At 54.8% G+C, this 19,945-nt stretch overlaps 1 protein-coding gene across 1 annotated transcript; it reads right to left on the bottom strand.

The window, feature by feature from the left end:
* Window positions 1–208: 208 nt before the first annotated feature.
* SERINC2 (serine incorporator 2) lies at window positions 209–19,384 on the bottom strand (the record flags this gene model as incomplete). The annotated part of the gene is made up of 10 exons (XM_080691368.1): window positions 19,286–19,384; window positions 8,518–8,679; window positions 8,019–8,209; window positions 7,395–7,474; window positions 7,137–7,274; window positions 6,462–6,631; window positions 4,911–5,001; window positions 4,532–4,673; window positions 1,328–1,546; window positions 209–344 (listed from the first exon to the last, which is right to left on the bottom strand). Exons 1-10 carry the CDS (start codon window positions 19,322–19,324, stop codon window positions 209–211), a joined length of 1,368 nt encoding a protein of 455 aa, XP_080547494.1. The 5' UTR covers window positions 19,325–19,384.
* Between the last annotated feature and the right edge of the window lie 561 nt (window positions 19,385–19,945).

Below are 19,945 nucleotides of genomic sequence, written 5' to 3'. Positions count from 1 at the left end.
GGGCAGGGAAGGAAGAGGCCACTCTGTGGCCTGGGATGGAGGGAGGGTGGGGCTCAGGCGGGGCGCTCCTCAGGCCCCCAAGGCACTAAGACAGCCGGCTCAGGTGCAGTCCTGGCAGAGGGGTAGGGGGCTCATCCTGGCTGAGCAGGAGCAGGGAGGAGGCGTCACTGGGCCCCGAGGCGCACCATGGGCAGGCTGCAGGGCTGTCTCAGTTGAAGTCGCGGTTGGGCATGAGCAGGGGGGCCACCAGGGTCCACAGGTAGAGGAAGAGCCCCGCCCAGCTGGCGCAGATCTTCACCCACACGGCGGTCCACGTGCTAATCATCTTCCCTGTCTCACCAGGCCTGCAACACACCACCTGCCGTGTGAGCCGGCCCACAGGCCGGGGGCCTCGGGCCTCCTCCCTCACCATGACCCAGCGGTGGCCCCTGACTGAAGGCTGCCTCCTCCCCTGGGACCCTAGTCCCTCCCTGTCTCCGACACTTTAGACGTGTGGCCTTGCGACCCTGGACAAAGCTTGGCTTTTTACCACACTCCTGACCCAGCTCTAGACCTCAAAATTGACCTGGTGCCCGTTCTCTACTTCTTGAACCCAGGGGCATTCTACCTCTGAGCTACACCCCCAGCCCTGTTTCTTTTTTTTTTATTCTTTATTTTAAAACAGTGTCTCACTAACTTGCGGAGGGCCTACTAAGTAGCTGAGGCTGGCTGTGAACCTGCGATCCTCCTGTCTCAGCGTCCCAAGTACTGGCATTACAAGCATGAGCCACCACGCCTGACAGACCTCTAATTCTTTAACCACACTCTCTTGATCCCTGGCCCCCAATCTTCTCACCTGATCTCAGCTCCTCCATCTTGGCTTTATGGCCTCCCAATTCCATTTTAGCCAAACAGCCCAGCCCTGGTGTGTGTGCGCTGCCATACTACTGCTACCCACTAGTCCTAAAAGAGCTACGTGGCCTCAATGCCAACCCTAGACCTCTTGACCCTTATTCCTAACACTGACTCTGATTCTGACCTTCACACCCTAATCCTAACCCTCCCACCAGGAATTCCAAATCTGGCCCCCTGATCCCTCCCTCTGCAAACCCAGCCCCTGTGAGAACCCCGCCCACCTCCTGTGATGTCCCCTTTCAGTCACTTAGTGAGAAAGGAGCTCAGCAGATGGGGGCACTGGCAGGGAAACTGAGGCAGGACAGGGACAGGCTCCTAGGCAGGTCCAAGATGGACATTCAGACACCCCAGGCCTTGAGCTGGCGCCAGGAACACCAGGGCGGGCTGGAGGGGAGGCCCCGGGCACCAGCCGCCCCGCCGCCAGGCCGCGCACCTGTACCAGTTGGTGAGAGTCATCATGACGTGTAGTGAAGCCAGCACCAGGCAGAAGTGGAAGAAGGAGTAGCTGTAGGTGACGCCGTCCCGCTCATTGTCGAAGGCTCGGCCCTCGGAAACCAGCATCTGCTGCTGCTGCTGCTGCTGCACGGCCTCCATCGGACACCCCTCCGTCTGCATCAGGCTGTTCACCTGCCGGTGGTCCGAGGAGCGCACGCTGGGGGAAGAGAGGAGGGTGGGCAGTCAGGGCCACGGCTGCCGAGCCAGACAGATGGGCAGCAGTGGGCGGCCCTGGAGCCCCGGCGCTGGTCACACCACCAGGCACAGAGGGTCTCAGAGCCCCTGAGGCCACTGACCTGGAGGTTTGGCCCTGGGCTCAGGAGTTAACAAACTGTTTTTGTTTGTTTGTTTTGTTTTGTTTGGGTGTTTTTGTTTTGCTTTATTTTTGTACTAGGGATTGAATCCAGGGGCGTTCTACCTCTGAGCTTACACTCCCAGCCCTCTTTATTTTTTTGTTTTGAAACAGGGCCTCAGTACTTGCTGAGGCTGGCCTCAAGCCTGTGATGCTCCAGTCTCAGCCTCCCAAGAACGGGGATCACACTTGTGTATCACCGTGCCCAGCTTAACAAGCTTCACTGACTCTCAACTCCACACCAACTTCCTGTGTGACCTTGAGCAAAGCTTTCTGGGAGCTCTGAGTCCCGGTCTGCACCTCTGTCATGGGCTGCTGAGAGGACTGAATGGGATAGATGTAAAGGCCCTGGCGCTGTGGCTGGTACACGATATAAACAATAAATGATCACTATTATTATGATTGTTCATGTGCCCCTCCCACACGGGTGTGCTGAGTACCTACAGCTGCAAAACACCTTATCAGGCGCTGCATCCATTAATAATGGTAATAATTAACAGCACACATTTGCCATCAACTCTAAGCTTCCCTTTTACTAGTCTTAAGTAATCAGTTTTACCAAATGCTCCCCCTTCTTTCACATTTAGACTAAAAAGACTCTATGTCAGAACTTTTCGGAGATGAGGTCTTTTCATGCTTTAAGCAGAGTTTAGTAATGTGAGATACGATTTTGAAAAAACCAACATGTATCTTTTAAAAAAAGATAAAAAGTTTGAAAAGCTGGATTTCAGCCCCACTCCCATCAAATTGAGAACCCGCACAGCTGCGCCCCAGTGGGGCCTGGTCGCCAGCTACTCTGTGGGTATCAAATGCACAGGGGCCAAGCCAGGGCCACCGAAGCCAGGCTGACGGTGGGTGGTTCCGGCCCTGAGGCTGCGCCTGCCTGAAGAACTCAGCAGAGGACAGCCAGGCAGCACCGGGCTCCCAGGAGAGCCTCCAACAACCAGCTGCGCTGGCCAGGGAGGGGGAGGGACAGAGCACCAGGGGCCGGAAAGTGCCAAGCTCCGGCCACTGTGTGCTCACGGCTCGGATCCCTGGCTGCTCCTGAGTCTCATTCTTCCCATCTTTAAAGCAGAGGTCATCTGGGCCTTTCAAGGCTGACCCAAAATCAAATGGGATGGAGAGGAGAGATGCTGGTGAACTGCCCAGACATGACTTAGAGAAAATGTTTCGAAAAAGGTTAAAACAAGCCAGCCACGGTGGTACATGTCTGTAATCCCAGTACCTGGGAGGCTGAGACAGGAAGACTGCAGGTTCGAGGACAGCCTCAGCAACTTAGCTAGACTTTTGGCAACCTAGCAAGACCTTGTTTCAAAACAAAAAATAAGCAGGGCATGGTGGTGCATGCTTGCAATCCCGGCATTTGGGAGGCTGAGACAGGAGGATCGTGGTTCAAGGACAGCCTCAGCTATTACTTAGTGAGGGCCTTTGCAACTCAGTGAGACCCTGTTTCAAAATAAAGAATAAAAAATAGGGCTGGGGGTGTATCTCAGAGGTGGGATGTCCCTGAGTTCAATCCCCAGTACCACACAACAAACAAAAACAAACAAATCAATCATTTTTAAAAAGAAAGGGGTTAAAAGAATGCCAATTGTGGAACAGCCTCGAGGTGCTCTAGCCCGGGGCCTGGTGTGCTGCCTCCTCCTGGGAGGGAGAAGCCGGCAGGACGGAGGAGGAGGAGGAGCAGGGCCCCTGAGGAGGAGCAGGGCCCCGAGCCTCCGGAGAGCAAAGGGCACCGGGGAAATGCTGGCCCACAGGGAGGCAACCATGAGCCTGCTGGATTCAGTGTAAACAGTAATTATTAATTATACCAACTGTTTTGATCCAGTGACTACTATAAAACAGCCCTTCACATCTACCCAGTGTGCAAATGTTCAAATAGCTAAAACCTATGCATTACCTACCACTTGCCAAGTTCCTTCTGTTTTGTACCTAGTAATTCATTGTACCACCCTTCAATAATTCAATGACATGGGTACTATTTTTATCCCTATTTTACAGATAAGGAATCCGAGGCCCAGAGAGGGTAAGTGATCTGTCCAAGATCACACAGCTAGCTGGCAGTCTAGCCCCAAGTCCACACTGGTAAGTGCTTGTATCAATGTCAACAATTCCCCCCCCCCCGGTACTGGGAATAGAACCCAGAAGCATTCTACCTCTGAGCTATATCCCCAGCCCTATTTTATACTTTATGTGAAACAGAGTCTCACTAAATGCTGAGAGCCTCACTAAGTAGCTGAGGCTGGCTTTGAACCTGTACAATCCTTCTGTCTCAGCCTCCAAAGCACTGGGATTACAAGTATGCACCACCACGCCTGGCATGACATCCCTTTAAACGGTGGCTGTGGGATCGTCAACACACGTTGCCCTCCCAGGGGAGACCGCAGGGCCGCAGCCTGTCCACCACCATGAAGGCGGCATGCTCCTCTTCCTGGGAAGGAATGTGAGGCTCGGGAAGGCTCGACCACTTTCCCAGGACCACACAGCAGTGAGACTGAGCCTGGCCCCGCTGGCCCCCAGGTGACTGGGCCCAAGACAAGGTAGCCTGGCGTGCGGGAGGTGGGGTCCAGCCGCCTCTGCTGCCCACTCATGCTGTGTCCTCTGAGGGACTCAGTTTCCCCAGCAGCAGAGGCAGGGGCCAGGCAGACTGCCCACTGAAAGCACCCTTCAGTTTGGAGTCTGGGCTCCCACGAACTCCACACACACACACACACACACACACAAACACACACACACATGCCTCTGACTCAGCCCCCAGTTGTGATCGCCCCAGGGCAGAGCCTGCCGTACCTGATAAAGAGGGTGCACAGGATGAAGACGACGAGCCCCACGATGCTGGGGGCATCCCACCACTGGCTCTCGTAGGCCTCGGGGTCTGCCAGCACCGACTTGTTGCCCAGGTGAGTGAGCAGGTGAGGGTTACATTTCTGTTCTGGGGATGGAAGCATAGTCACCCACTGCCCCTGCAGGTTCTGGGGAGCCGAGGATGGGCAGACAGCCAACCCCAGAGGACAGACAGACAGAAACACAACCACCACGCAATGGCCAGCACAGATCACGCTCGCAGAGAGAGCGAGCGGGCTCCGGGGCAGACGGCCCCCGCCTCCCTAAGGCTGAGACTCAGGGTGGGCTGGAGCTCGCGCCTCCCCGAGCCTGGGCCCACACTTACCGGGGACATTGGAGAGGGCCGACCAGGTGACAAACATGGTGTAGAGGGTGACCACGGAGGCCTGCAGCAGACCCGAGTTGGGCTGGGCATCCTGGCAAGAAGGTTCATCAATGAGACCCCTGCTAGTGCAGAGACAGCCACTCCCACCCGCAGCACACCCGATGCAGCCCCGCCCCTGACCTACACGCGCCGGGAACCTTGGTGCTGGAGACCCTCAAGGACCACTGCTCTACCTTTCAGACTCCTGGAATGCCGAGTCAAACTGAGGTACTGCCGGATGCGCAAGGGGGTCCAGAGGCACTTTCCTTTCCCTTTTTTTCTTTCTTTTTTTTTTTTCAATACCAGGGATGGAACCCAGGGGCACTGTACCTCTGATCTACACCTCCAGCCCTATTTTTTTTTTTATTCTTTATTTTGAAACAGGGTCTCACTGAGTTGCAAAGGCCTTGCTAAGTAGCTGAGGCTGTTCTTGAAACGCCATCCTCCTCCAGTCTCCACCTCCCGAATGCTGGGATTACAAGCCGGTCCCGGCTAAAATACCACATTAAAAAAAAATAAGAAAGAGCCGGGCGTGGTGGCGCACGCTTGTAATCCCAGCATTCGGGAGGCTGAGACCAGAGGATCGCGGTTCACGGACAGCCTCAGCTACTTAGTGAGGCCCTCTGCAACTCAGTGAGACCCAGTTTCAAAATAAAGAATAAAAAAAAAAAAATAGGGCAGGGGTGTAGCTTGGAGGTCAAATGCCCCTGGGTTCTATCCCCAGACCCGCAAAAAATTAAAATAAAATAAAAAAATAATTAATGTGGTATTTGGAATTGAACCCAGGGGCATTCAACCTCCAAGCTATACCCTCAGCCCTATTTTATTTTTATTTTGAAACAGGATCTTGCTAGGTTAAAGAGAGTCTCACTGTTTGCTGAGGCTGTCCTCAAACCTGCAATCCTCCTTGTCTCAGCCTCTCAAGTACTGCAAGCATCTGCCACCACTGCCCAGCTTTATTTTTTATTTTGAAACAGGGTATCACTAAGTTGATAAGATAGCCCTCAAACCTGCAATCTTTCTGTCTCAGCCTCTCATGTACTGGGATTACAGGTGTGCACCACCCCACCCAACTCAGAGACCTTTTCTGAAGAACAGATATTTACTTCTGGGAGCCCCGCCCACTGCCCCAAATGGTCCAGGAGGGGCCGATACCGGAGTCTAGGAAGCATCACTCACTAACTCCTCCTAATGCTCTTCTGATTTGCAAGAAAGCAAAAAACATCAATAACTACAAGAACAGCTAAAGTCTGATCGAGAGCTTGGTGCCAGCTCCAAGTGTTCAATCCTGAGAGGAACCCCAAGTAACAAATATTATCATCCCCATTTTATATTTGAGGGCATGGAGGTATCCCAAAGACGCCCAGCCTGCAGAAGTGAGATGCCAGACAGCTCGGAGGGCTGACTTGGAGCCCATGCACACAGCCCAAGCCTCTCTGCCTGTCAGCTCCTGCCCTGGAACCCAGGTACTGAGGTCCCACCTGTCGGGGCTGGGTGAACAGTCAGGCTCACCTGGATCTTAGGCAGGACAGCGATGATGGACACGCAGACACACAAGACGAGGTTGAGGCCAATGAAAACTTTACCCTCGTGGCAGGCGCCAGGCTCAGTGTAGTAGATGAACATGAGCGTCACGGCCGCAATGGACAGAATGTAGAAGAGGAAAGTGAAGAAGAAGAGGCCTGGGGGAGGGACAGAGAGTGGGCTCAGGAGGCACAGCCCCATCCCTCCAGGGCTTCTGGACAGCCCACCCCTCGAGGGCCTCCAGCTCCTCATCCGAGGAGTAGCATCAGTGTCTTCCACCGGCTCCTCTGAGTTACTGCCCCATCCTGAACCAAGCTGACTCTTGCACTATAAAGTTTTGAGTTCAAAACAGCCCGGTCCAACTGAGCTCAGTTCGTGGTGGTGGCAGAGACACCAGCAATTTTAGAGAGATGGAAAGCTCCGACGGGTACCCAGGTTTTCTTGATATTCCGATGAGACTTGTCAGGGACTCCTGCTACTGGGGCTACAGTGATCGGTGTCGCCTGAAGTTTGGTCCGGGTGCCACGCAGGGCCGGCTGTGCGCAGCCAGAGTCTGAACTCCACCCTCCGAGGCTCTCCTACCCCCGGCCCGCCCCTCTGCCTGGGTTCCTGGCTGTGCTCAGTTCCTGCCCTCCACCCTGCGGGCACCCTGGCAACACTGACCTGCGTACCAGGCGCGGGAGTCACACTCCTCCGCCTTGCACAGCCACCGCTGGTTCCAGGAGTGTGCGAAGTCGATGAACAGGACCAGCTGGATGAGGATGAAGAGCAGGGAGCCCACGACGCCAAAGTAGAACCAGACTGCAGGGGAAGGGACTGAGCGGCGGCCACAGCGCCGGGCCCTCCCACGCCCGCACCCACCGCTCTCCGCCCAAGCCGCGGGCAGCACTGGGAAGAAGCGGTGTGCCCCACGTCACCTACTGTTGGAGAAGGAGCCGTCCGGGATGTAGAAGGCACCCACGGTGATGCCCACAAGGACCAGGAACTTAAAGAACCAAAACCTGCAGCAGGGGTGGACAGGAAACCGAGTGGGCCAGGGGCACGGGCCAGCACACCGCCCCAAAGAGCAGGGACTTTTTTTTTTTTTTTTACAGTACTGGGGATTGAACCCAGGGGCATTCTACCCCCCAACCCAATTTTTAAAAATTATTTATTTAGAAACCAGGTCTCACTAAGTTGCAGAGGGCCTCACTAAGTAGCTGAGGCTGTTGAGCAGGGACTTCTTGATGGTCTTAAGGACACAGAAATCCTGCCCTGCCCCTAGAAAGAGCCCCAAGTGGCGGAGAAGAAAGAACTGCCGTCGCATGGTAACCTGGGTTCCAGCCAACTGCGTCTCTAACATGCTGTGTGATCTCAGGTATACTGATGCCCTCTCTGTGCTTTCTTTTCCCCCCGGAGAGATGGTTACAACCAAATGAGCTTCCTCTGTGCCGTGTCCCCTGGCTTCGGGGGCTCCCGAGTCTGAGGATGGGGGTCTAAGACCCCAGGAGACAGGCAGAGGACGAGAGAGGCCGCGGGAAGGGTGCGGGCAGGGGCCCTGCTCACCCGTTCTGGATGGCAGCCCGGGGGTCCTGGCTGCTGCGCACACAGATCATGAGCAGGGTGAAAAGGAAGAAGAAGGCGGCCAGGGCAAAGCACATGCGATAGACTGCCCGGAAGCCCAGCAGGGAGCCGCAGTCGATGTAGCCCTGCAGGACCACCGGCATCCCGGCCCCCTCCTCACACATCCAGGGCAGCTGTGGAGACAGACAGGGCAGCTTTTGAGCCCCAGGGGGACAGGAAGGAGGCTCCCTCCTGCCTGCCTGTGGGACTGGAGCCCTGCGAGCAGGCTCCCTGAGACCCAAGGTCCAGGCCCCGCCTGTTCCTAGCTGTCCGCATCCCCCCAGAACCCCAGGGCTCAGTAACACACTATGCGGTCCTGAGCGGGATTCCCTGGAGTGGTCTGAGCCATTAGGGGCCTCAGCTGCAGACTCGGGCCTCCAGGGTGGGGTCTGGGAGTCCCCATCTCCAGATCCCAGGACTCACACCCGGGCACCCGGCTCACCTTGTAGAGCTGGCTCTCCACGCCGGGGCTCATCATGATGATGCACACGAGCACCCCCAGGAAGAGGAAGAGGGTGAAGCCCAGGCGGCTCACGGTGGAGTTGCGGCCTGAGGGGCAGCAGCAGCACAGGACGCAGGGGGCGGAGCCACAGAGGCAGGACGCCTGCGGGAGGGGGCGGGGCACGTTACCCTGCGGCTCCCCTTCCCGCCCAGGTGTGCAGCGCCCCGCAGCCTGCACTGTCTCCAAATCCACCCCAAGCCCGGCGGGTGCACACTCTACCCAGAGGTTATCCATTTAACTTTTAAGCTGGAGGGGGAAACTGAGTCACGAAGGGTCACAAAGCCAGTAAGCAGCAGAACCCGGACTCAAACCTAGATCAATCTCAAGTGCCACGGTGGAAAGAGGGCTGGGGTCACACTGTTCCCCAAGTTTAAAAAAATCAGGCCAGCCGGGCCATGCTCGTACTCCCCGCGCTTGGGAGGCTGAGACAGGAGGATCACACGGGTTCGAAGCCAGCCTCAGCCTCTTAGTGAGGCTCTCAGCAACTTAGTGAAACCCTGTTTACAAATAAAATGGAAAACAGGTCTGGGAGTATAGCCTGGAGATAGAAAGCCTCTGGGTTCCACCCCCAGTACCACCAAAAAAAAAAAAAAAAAAAATCAGGCCAGCGCTGCCATCGATGTGTGGCTTAGACAATACACTTCACTTCTCTGAACTTGTTCTCTTTTCTCAAGACAGTCCTTACTCCTCACAAGGCAGTTGTGAGAACAAAACAGGGATTTTAAGTTTTCACCCCTCAGACACCCTTTCCTCCCCCACTTTTACTCACGGTAGGACCTTAGGGCTTCCTGTCACCTGATTTGCCTTCTATCATTTGGGGGGGTGGTACATACTGGGGATGGAACCCAGAGGCGCTCACCACTGACCTACATCCCCAGCCCCTTTTTATTTTTTAAGACAGGGTCTTGCGTGCCAGGAACAGTGGCACACACCTGTAATCCCAGAAACCTGGGGGGCTGAGGCAGGAAGACTGCCAGCTGGAGGCTAGCCTCAGCAATTTAACAAGACCGTGTGTGTGTGTGTGTGTGTGTGTGTGTGTGTGTGTGTGTGCGCGTGTTGGGGATTGAACCCAGGGGCACTCTACCACAGAGATATATCCCCAGGCCTTCTTATTTTTAAACTTGAGACAGGTTCTTGCTAAATTGCTGCGGCTGGACTTCATCTTGCAATCCTCCTGCCTTAGCCTCCCACGCAGCTGTGATTACAGGTGCACCGCCACGCCCAGCTTGTATTCACCCGTTTGTCTGCCTCCCCTTTCTAGCAGGGCATTGACTTTTGTCTGTTTTGCTCACTGTGTGCTATTCCCAGAAAATGAAACCGTGCCTGGCACACAGTAGGCGCTCTGGAACCATCTGCCGAGTGCCTGGCACAGAACAGACATGCGTCAAGACCTCAGAGAACAGCTGGTACATGATACACATCTGCTGAGTGGGTGGAGTTGAGAATCCCAAGGACCATTCCCCACTCTGAGCTGTACCAGTGTGGGCTGGGTGGTGGTCTAACCCTTCCCCTCTCTGAGCCCTCCTCCCAGCAGCTGAATGAAATCAGAGGGGCTGCTGAGGCCACGCTGCTCCCAGCCAGCACCTGGAAAGGAGGCTGGTCCCTGGGGGCAGGGTCTGCAGCCCCACCTTTGAGAACACACACCCCAGATGGAGCTGCCTCCAGTAAACTAAAGATCTTCCCAAGCAGCCCTAAGTCATCTCCCAGGTATTGAGAGCCAGAGACAAGCCCCAGCCCGGGTCGGAGGGTCATTAAACAAAGCTTTGCATGCAGTGTGTGTGTGTGTGTGTGTGTGTGTGTGTGTGTGTATGTGTTACTGGAGACTGAACCCAGGGACAGTCTGCCTCTGGGCTATACCCCCAGCCCCATTTATTTGTTATTTGTTTGTTTGTTTTTGGTACTAGGATTGAACCCAAGGACATTCTACCTCTTAGTTATACCCCCAGCCCCATTTTATTCTTATTTGGAAGCAGGATGTCACTAAGTTACAAAGGGCCTCACTAAGTTGCTGAGGCTGGCTTTGAACCTATGATCCTTCTAACTCTGCCTCTCAAGTATGGGGATCACAGGAATTACAAGTGTGAGCTACTACACCCAGCTTTTTTTTTTCCGGGTCTGGGGATGGAACCCATGGGCATTTGTCCTCTGAGCTACACCCTCTGCCCAATTTTTTACTCTTTATTTTGAAACAGAGTCTCACTAAATTGTGGAGGGCCTCACTAAGTAGCTGAGTTGGCCGCGAACCGTGATCCTCCCATCTCAGCCTCCCGAATGTTGGGATTACAAGCGTGCACCACCACGCCCAGCTACTTTTTTTTTTTTTTTTTTTTGTGGTACTGGGGTTCCTGGAAGCCCTTCTACTTCCGGGCTACACTCCCAAACCTAATTTTTTTATATTTTTATTTGGAAATAGGGTCTCTTAAGCCAGTGCTGCTGGTTTCGAACCTGTGTGATCCTCCTGTCTCCGCCTCCCAAGCGTGGGGATTACAAGCATGTGCCACCATGCCTGGCTACTTTTTTTTTTTTTAAACAAGGTCTCCCTAGGTTCATGAGAGCCTCATTGCTTGTTGAGGCTGTCCTTCCTTGGGTCTACGATCCTCCTGCCTCAGCCTCCCAAGTACTGGGATTACAGGTGTGTGCCACCACACCTGGCTCATCACACGCTTCTTGGTAAGTGCTAACAAGAACACATGCCCACCGCCATGAGGGCACTACTTCCGAGAGAGGTGGGGGGTTCAGGAGGGCCTCCTTAAAGAGGAGCTGAAGGATGGTAGATGCTGCCAGACCCAGGGAGGGAAGAGGCCCTGGTGTGAGCAGGGAGGACACCAGCTGGCTGGCAGGTCCAGACCCCGCAGGCCTGGCAGCCACACACAACCCTGCCTCTCACCCTAACCGCAGTGGGCAGCCACAGGAGGGCAAGAGCAGAGAGATGGGAAGAACTCCACACTGAAGATTCGTTTGCAGAGAGCAGGCCAAAGGACCAGGCTCCTCTGAGACCCCACGCCCTTCTTTCTGGCCGGGTCACACGCATACAGCACCCTCGGCTTGGGGTATAGCACCGCCTGTCCAGCTTTCTCCCCAAACTACGAAAAGCCCTTTCTCGCCCATCTTCCTCTCACAGAGCCGAGTATGAATGGGTGCTAGGTGCAATGCTTGTGATGAAGCCAACTTGAACTTGGTTCTTCACGTTCCAATCACAATGTCCACCTGTCCAGAAGCTTCTAGTTCCATCTCACAGTGGCCACTACAAGCCCTGCCTCCTATTTGCAGCCATCTTGGGAGGTGGGAGGGTAAGCATAAACCAGGAAGACATCCCATAGACCACAGGAGCATTCTGGTTATCAGAAAGAGGAGGGTATTACTTTCATTTTACACATGTGGGCATTGAGACCAGAGAGTTTAAGACACTTACAGAGAGCCGGGCGTGGTGGCACACGCTTGTAATCCCAGTACTTGGGAGGCTAAGACAGGAGGATTGCAGGTTCATGGCTCAGCTACTTAATGAGACCCTTCGCAACTTAGTGAGACCCTGTTTGAAAATAAAGAATAAAAAATAGGGCTGGGGGTGTAGCTCAGAGGTAGAATGCCGCTGGGTCAGTCCCCAGTACCACACACAAAAAAATCTGAGTGTCCTGATACCTAGAACCTCAGGATTTCCAAGGGCCAATCAGTATCCAGAGAGCCCAGGAGAGGGAGAGAAAAACACATCAGCCCAGCAGCTTGCAGAGCCAGGCTGGTGAGGCGGATCCCTTCACCCACCTCTGGAGCAGCCCTGAGAAGAGCTTCCTGCAGACAGACCAGCCCGTGGGAGCAGGGACGGATACATGGGCACACACCAGTGCGGGAGTGCACTGTGGCAATGTTTATCACAAGACATAATGGTAACACAGGGAATAAACACCTATCAACATGTCACGCCAGCAGACATAGGGCCACACACCTATAATCCCAATCTTGGGGAGGCTGAGATAGGAGAATCGCAGGTTTAAGACCAACCTTAGCAACTTCACAAGGCGCTGTTTCAAAATAAAAAATTAAAAGGGCTGGGGGTATATCTCAGAGGTTGAATGCCCCTGGGTTACATCTTCAGTACTGAAAAAAAAAAAAAAAATCATGGCACTCCATCACACAGATTTCTCTATCAAATGGGAACAGTATGTGGGTAACACTTTACTGGGGTACATTTAATTGTATATAAATTATAGTTCAATTGAGTTGATTTTATGAATATAAAAAATTAATATTTTACATTAAAAAACTAAAATTGGCACAAAGCTTTAGGTTGTGTGAGCTTATTGGAATCTTGAGAAATTGCAACTATCTGACATCTGGAGACAGTGGCAGCCCATTCGCTCCTAGGAATGCCACAGCTGCAGAGAAGCCAGTGCTCTGAGGCCCCCACAGCAGACTACAACCCTCCCAGCTGCAGCCTGGGCCAGTGGGAGAAGGCCAGGCACCGACCCGGGGCCCTAGTGCAGGGCACGAATGGAGGGCTCAGGAATTCAGAAGCCAGGGAGCCAGGTGAAGAATCCCAGCACTTGGGAGGCTGAGACAGGAGGATCATGGGTTGGAGGACAGCATCTGTATCTTAGCAAGACCCTGTTTCAAAATACAAATAATAAAAGAGGGCTGGGGGTGTGGTCAGAGGTAGAATGTCCCTGGGCTTGACCCCCAGCACCATTCACACAATAAAAGAAGACAGCGCAGCAAGGTTTCTTGCATTCAACCAACCCAGCCTCTTTCAAATGTCGCGCCCATGTTCACAGCAGCATGAATCACAGTAGCCAAAAGGGGAAATAACCCAGGTGTGGACGAATGAATCAAGGAAATGTGATACATCATACAATGGAAGATTACTCACCGTGTGTGTGTGTGTGTGTGTGTGTGTGTGTGTGTGTGTGTGTTACTGGGATTGAACCCAGGAGTATTCTACCTCTGGGCTACATATACCCCAGCATTTATTTATTTATTTATTTATTTATTTATTTATTTATTTATTTGCAGTACTGGGGATTGAACACAGGGGTAGTCTATGTCCGAGCTACACCCCAGCCCTTTTTTTAAAAAACTTTTTTTTTTTTTTTTTTGTGGTACTGGGGTTCCTGGGAGCCCTTCTACCTCCGGGCTACACTCCCAGACCTATTTTTACATTTTTATTTGGAAACAGGGTCTCCTAAGCCAGCGCACGTGGCTGGCTTCGAACCAGTGCGATCCTCCTGTCTCTGCCTCCCAAGCGTGGGGATTACAAGCATGCGCCACCACGCCCGGCTCTACAGCCCTACTTTTTATTCTTTATTTTCAAGCAGGGTCTCACTAAGTTGCAGAGGGCCTCACTAAGTAGCTGAGGCTGGCTGCCAACCTGCGATTCTCCTGTCTCAGCCTCCCCAGTAGTGGAGGACAGGCATGTGCACCACCATGCCTGGCTTACTCCTCACTCTTAAAAAGGAAGGAAATTCTGACCCACGCTACCTGGATGAGCACTAAGGAATGGGATCGTGCTGCTTAGATAGACTAGACTGTATGCCTGCGCTTACTGAGGAACCGAGAACAGTCAAATTCATTAAGAGGAAAAGTACAATGGTGGCTACCAGGGGCTGGGGAGTTACTGTTTAGTGAGAGTTCCAGACTACAAAGGTAAAAAATGATGCTGTAGAGGGGTGTGGTTAGTCACTGCGCATGTACTCAATGCCAATGAACGCCAGAGAGGAAGAGAGAAAGAGAGAGGGGGAGGGAGAGGGGGAGGGGAGGGGGAGGGAAGGGGAAGGGGGAGGGAGAGGGGGAGGGGGAAAGAGAGAATATGTGAGACTGAGGACTGAACCCAGGAGCAGTCCACCTGCAAGCTACACTCTGAGCCTATTTTTTGTTTTGTTTTGAAACAGGTCTTGCTAGGTTGTTGAGAGTCTCACTACATTGCTGAAGCTGCCCTCAAACCTGCAATCTTCCTGTCTCATCTTTCCAAGTACTGGGATTACAAAGGTCCACCACTATGCCAGGCTGAACTGTAATGGGGTGGGGGGGGTGCTGAGGATTGAACCCAGGGGCATTCTATCTCTGAGCTACATCCCAGCTCTGTTTTCTTTTTTTATTTCGAAACAGGGTCCCATTAAGTTGCAGAGGGCCTCACAAAGTTGCTAAGCCTAGCCTCAAGCCTGTGATCCTCCTATTTCAGCCTCCCAAGTACTGGGATTATAAGTGTGTGCCACTACACCTGGAAATTGTGCACTTTTAAGTGGCTACATGAAGCCAGGCACAGGGACATTCACTTGTAGTCTATTGGAGAGGCTGCAGCTAGAGGATCACTGAGCCCAGGAATTGGAGACCAGCTCGGGCAAGATAGCAAGACTGTCTCAAAGGAAAGAAACAGGACTAAAATGACACATTTTGTATGTATTTCACCACAATAAAAAAGGGAGGGGCCAGACATGGTGGCATACCACAGTAATCTCACTACTGGGGAGACTGAGATAGGAGGATCACAGGTTCGAGGCCAGCTTCAGCAATTTAGACCCTGTTTCAAAATAAAAAATTAAGCTGGGCGTGGTGGCGCATGCTTGTAATCCCAGCTGAGACCAGAGGATCGTGGTTCGCGGGCAGCCTCGGCTACTTAGTGAGGCCTTCTGTAACTCAGTGAGACCCGGTTTCAAAATAAAAAACAGGGCAGGGGGTATAGCTTGGAAATCAAATGCCCCTGGGTTCCATCCCCAGACCCACAAAAAAATTTTAAAAAATTAAATAAATAAATTAAAAAATAGCGCTGGTGGTATAGCTCATGCGTAGATTGTCTCTGGGTTCAATTCCCAATCTCTCTCTCCCCCTCTCTCCCCACCCCCTCTCTCTCTTACACACACACACACACACACACACACACACACTTGGAGGGGCAGGGGGTTTCCAGTAGAGCAAGCAGGCAGCTAGGTGAGGTAGGAGGAGGTGGTCCTAGCACAGGAATTACACCAGCCATCTCTTCCAGGGTGGCCGGCGTGGGACTGAAAGTGGCTGGCAGTCAACATCCCGTGGGCCAGGCCAGGGAATCTGGAGTTTGCCCAAAGGCAATGGGGACCACTGCCAAAGAAGAGTTACGGCATCAGATTTGTGTTTTAGAAACGTCACTTGCCACAGTGGAAGACAGACATGAAGTGATACCCAGCGTCCTGGGAGATGGCCAAGGGAGCCAGGGGGTGCTGTCAGTAACCTGGACGTAGGCAGACAGCCTCTCCCGCTGACTGTGCCTCAGCCTCCCTCACCCATGCACTCCTCTGAGGACGCCCTAAACTCACTCAGGCATCAATAGTGTTACAGTTGCACTAAAGAACCATTTTTACTCCAACTGTTTCCTGAAACAAATGAGAAGCTCCTTGAAGGGTGAGGAAGAAAGCTGGGGATGTAGCTCAGTGGTACCGCCCTTGTCCAGCATGTGTGAGGCTGTGGGTTTGAGCCCCAGCACTGCGAAAATCAATAAACCTTTCTTTTCTAGCCGGAGGTGGTGGCACATGTCTGTCATCCTGGTACAATGTCCAACAGTGCTTGGGCATTCTACCTCTGAGCTATATCCCCAGCCCTTTTGGTTTTTATTTTGTTGTTCCTGATGCAGGGGGGTTTTGTTGTTGTTGTTGTTGTTTGTTTTTTGTTGTTGTTGTTTTGTGGAACATGCTACTGTGCCAGGTTTAAATAAACTTTTTAAAAGGTTACAATGGCAAATGTTATGCTAAATATACTATGTTGTAATTTAAAAACACTGGCCTGCCAGGTGTGCCGGCACACACTTGTAATCCCAATACTTGGGAGGATCGCAGGTTCACGGCCAGCCTCAGCAACTTTGTGAGGCCCTCATCAACTTAGTAAGAGCCTGTTTCCACATAAAAAAATAAAATAGGGCTGAGGGTATAGCTGAGAGATTGAACTCATGTGGGTTCAATCCCTAGTACCACACCAAAATAAATAAATAAAACCACTGGCCTGGGCAAGAATGCACCTTGCAGCCTTCTCAAACAATCTCACGGCTGGCTGAGCCACCTAAAACCAGCCCACGCCCAGGTAGCCAGAGCCACTTAGCACACGCCTACCCTCCCGCCTGCCCCACTGCCCAAACTGCAGGTCCTGGGGAGGGAAGTCTCTCCTCCTGCTGTGGGCCCTGCTTTCCTCGTCCACAGATGATGGGCTACTGGCGCAGGTGGACAGCGCGGGGCCAGGCTCTGAAGCTGGACAGCCCTGGCTTGCAGCCTCAGCGCTTCCTCACCAGGGGCCTCCAGGAATTTACCATGCGGGGTGCTGTGGCCTGACATGCCACAGCATGCAGCTGTGCCCCGCTTGGTCCGCTTAACCCCACAACGTCCCCAGAAGTGGGCACCCTGGCTCTTGCACTTCACCAAGGAGAGGACAGTGTGAGCCTCAGTCATGCAGAGAAGAGGCCAAGCCAGGATCTGAGTCCAACTGCTCTGACCAAACTGTGGCCTCTCACGGTCTGTCCTGGCACATTCGAGGCCCTCCCTAAATATTTGCTCAGTGTCCAGTCACATCACGTGTCCCTTGCCTGGTGACTCCCGGCAAGGCAGGACTTGCCTTCTGCCCAGTGCACACGCCAAGAGAGGCACCGTGGAGAGATGGGTCCCAGCTGAGAAGGTACAAAAGTCTCTTCCACCATCCCATGCACCCCAACACTTTCCTCCTAAGACACCTGGGAACCTCCCATTGGAACTTCACTTGAAACGGGATGTCCAGTCGTGGTCCAGTGCACCATTTAATGCTGCTTAGCTGTGGGGGAATCGCCTGCCCTCTCTGATCTAGCGTCTTCACACATACAGTGCTCACTGCGGAGCTGGGCCTGTGCCCCCCACTGCGGTGCAGCTCTGTGCCATGCAAGCTGGGCCTACGGGAAGGCACCATAATGGTGGCCATTGTCGGTAGTGTGCGTGTACACTGTGATACCGATGTCACAGGCTGGGGTAGAACCAGCAGAATGGCGTGCTGAAGCCTCAGTACAGCACCAGGCACAGCAAAAGGCAGAGTTCAGAACTCCTAAGGGAGGGACAGGCCCCCTGCAGAGTTCAGAGGCTCTCTAACTTACCTCCCAATTCTACCCTAGGCCAGGCTGTCCCTAAGCAACCAGGATGGTGGCGGGGGCACAGAAGTCTGGACCAGGAACCAGAGCTCCATCCTGGCTGTGCAGTGCCGCATCCTGTCACTGGGTGACCTTAGGCGATTCAGCTGACCTCTCTGGGCTGGGGTCTCACGGGGCCTGTAGGAGTCAGCACTTGGTTTTGCCTCCCTCCAGATGGAGATCTCTACCCCGGAGAGCATGGCGCCCACACGTGGGGAGGATGGCCATGTGTCACCAGGAGCCGTGCCGGGCACTTCCCACAGAATACGGGAGGTGCTGCTGTCGACCTCAGCTTACAGAGGGGGGGACCAAGGCTCAGGGACTGGCAGGTCTGCTCAACAACCTCAGCCCCACCCAGTGTGGCCTGTGCTGACCAGGGCCAACCAGATGGGAATCTAGTCACTCAGCTATGGGGGAGCTGGGTGGCTCCCTCAACAGGAAGCAAACTCCTGGGGCAGAGGGCAGCCCAAACCTTGGATTCTTAAGTGGGCAGGGACTTTAGGTTCGTGTTCTCTCTCTCTCTCTCTCTCTCTCTCTCTCTCTCTCTCTCTCTCTCTCTCTCTCTCTCTCTCCTGGAACTGGAGGTCCAGGGAGGATAGAACATGTGTCTGGGGACCCTCTCTAAGGCTTCCTGAGGCTGGGCACCTTCCAGGAAAATGGCTACCAACTCAATGTCTAGATCCCAGCCCTCGCCCCATGCCCCCTCCTCCAGACACGCACACAAATCAGGCACAAAGGAAGGCAAGTCCCGAGCTTTCTTTCCTTCCACAGCCACTGGAGCCCCATCCTGCTCCGCCCCTCTTTGTGTGGGCCAGAGGGGGAGGGAGACGCCTGAATGAACCTCAGATTCAATGAGGGGAAAGTAAGGGGACCCGGCTGGGGAGAGAGAAAGGCGAGGGGCCTCCCAGCTGGCGCCCCTCCCCTCCGCTGGCTGCTGCCCCAAAACGGAGCTGGCCGCCCCCCCAGGTCCCCAGCGCAGGCGGCCGGGCTCCCACACCCAAGCCTCCCCTCTCTCCTGGGTCTCCCAATTCAAAGTTTGGGCCAGGTGGTCAGTGACAACGGACAGCAACCTCACTCGAAGGCGACTTAGAAAAGGGGGGGGGGGTCCTACCCAGCCCACCCCATCTCAGCTCCGGACGCAAAGGGGAGGGGTCCGGAGCTGGCTGGGGAAGTGCCCCGGAGTTAGCGCGAGCCGGGCTGCACAAAGCAGGCGGGGTGCCGAGGGACGGAGAGTGATGCGCAGACAGACCCACGGACGCTGAGCCCGAGCGGGCGACACGAATGGACAAACGGAGCCAGGGGGACGCACGGGCGGACAGGGCGCCAGCCGGACAGAGGAGGGCACAGGGCGGACAGGGTCGGGCACAGGCAGGCCACACAAAGCGCCCGGGAGAGGCGAGCGACGCGGCGCCAGGACCGCCCCAAGCTGGCCCGGCCCCGGCCCGGTCCCGGTCCCGGTCCCGGTGCCGTCCCGCCCCGGGGCGCCGCCCTTCCCCCGCCGGAACCGAGCCGAGACCCGGAGGGGGGGGCGCGGGAGACAAGTTTGGAGGGAGCGAAACGGAAACTCCTTGGAGGAGCCAGACAGGACAAAGTGGGCGCGCGGGCACTCACGCAGCTGAGCAGGGAGCAGGCGCCCAGGCAGGCGCCCATGGCGGCGGCGGCGGCGGCGGCGGGCGCGGGCCGGGTGGGGTCCGGCTCCAGCGCCGCCTGGCCCCGCCCCGGCCGGCCGGCCCCGCCCCGCGCGAAGCCGCTCGACACTTTCCGCCGGCGCTCGGGCTCCGGGGCGCACCTGGGCAGGTGCGCGGGCGGGGCGGGGGGAGGCGCGGCGAAATGGAGCTGGGTTTGAGCTCCAGCAGGAGCACTGTGGGACCGGGGAACACTGCACTCCCAGAGGCGGGGTCGCCCCTCCGAGCCCCGGTTTCCACAGCTCTAGAGTGAGGCGCTGCCTCCTAGGGCTGTTACGACGCACAGCGCGCTCGATGAGTCTGAGCTCTTTGTCTAAGCTCCTTGCTCCCTGAGGATGCCCAAACCCTGGCCCCTAGCTAAGGAGGTCAGGGGTGGGGGCCAGACTCCCTGGCGGGTGCTCCTCCAGGGGTAGGTGTGAGAGCCCCAGCAAATAGCTCTGTAATTAATATAGTTCACTGTTCAGCCTCTCCTCCAGCAGCTTTAGATAATGTTAGGGCAGGAAGTCGGCCTGCCTCACAGCCACCCCTAGGGGCCAAAGATCCTGCCCAACTGCTTCCCTGGGTGAATCACAGGGCACCAGGCTTA

This window comes from Muscardinus avellanarius (genome assembly GCF_963383645.1).
Source record: "Muscardinus avellanarius genome assembly, chromosome: 3".
In the NCBI taxonomy this organism is placed as follows: Eukaryota; Metazoa; Chordata; class Mammalia; order Rodentia; family Gliridae; genus Muscardinus; species Muscardinus avellanarius.
Note: the sequence above shows the minus strand (reverse complement) of the source record. Positions and strands in the feature narration are given on the sequence as shown.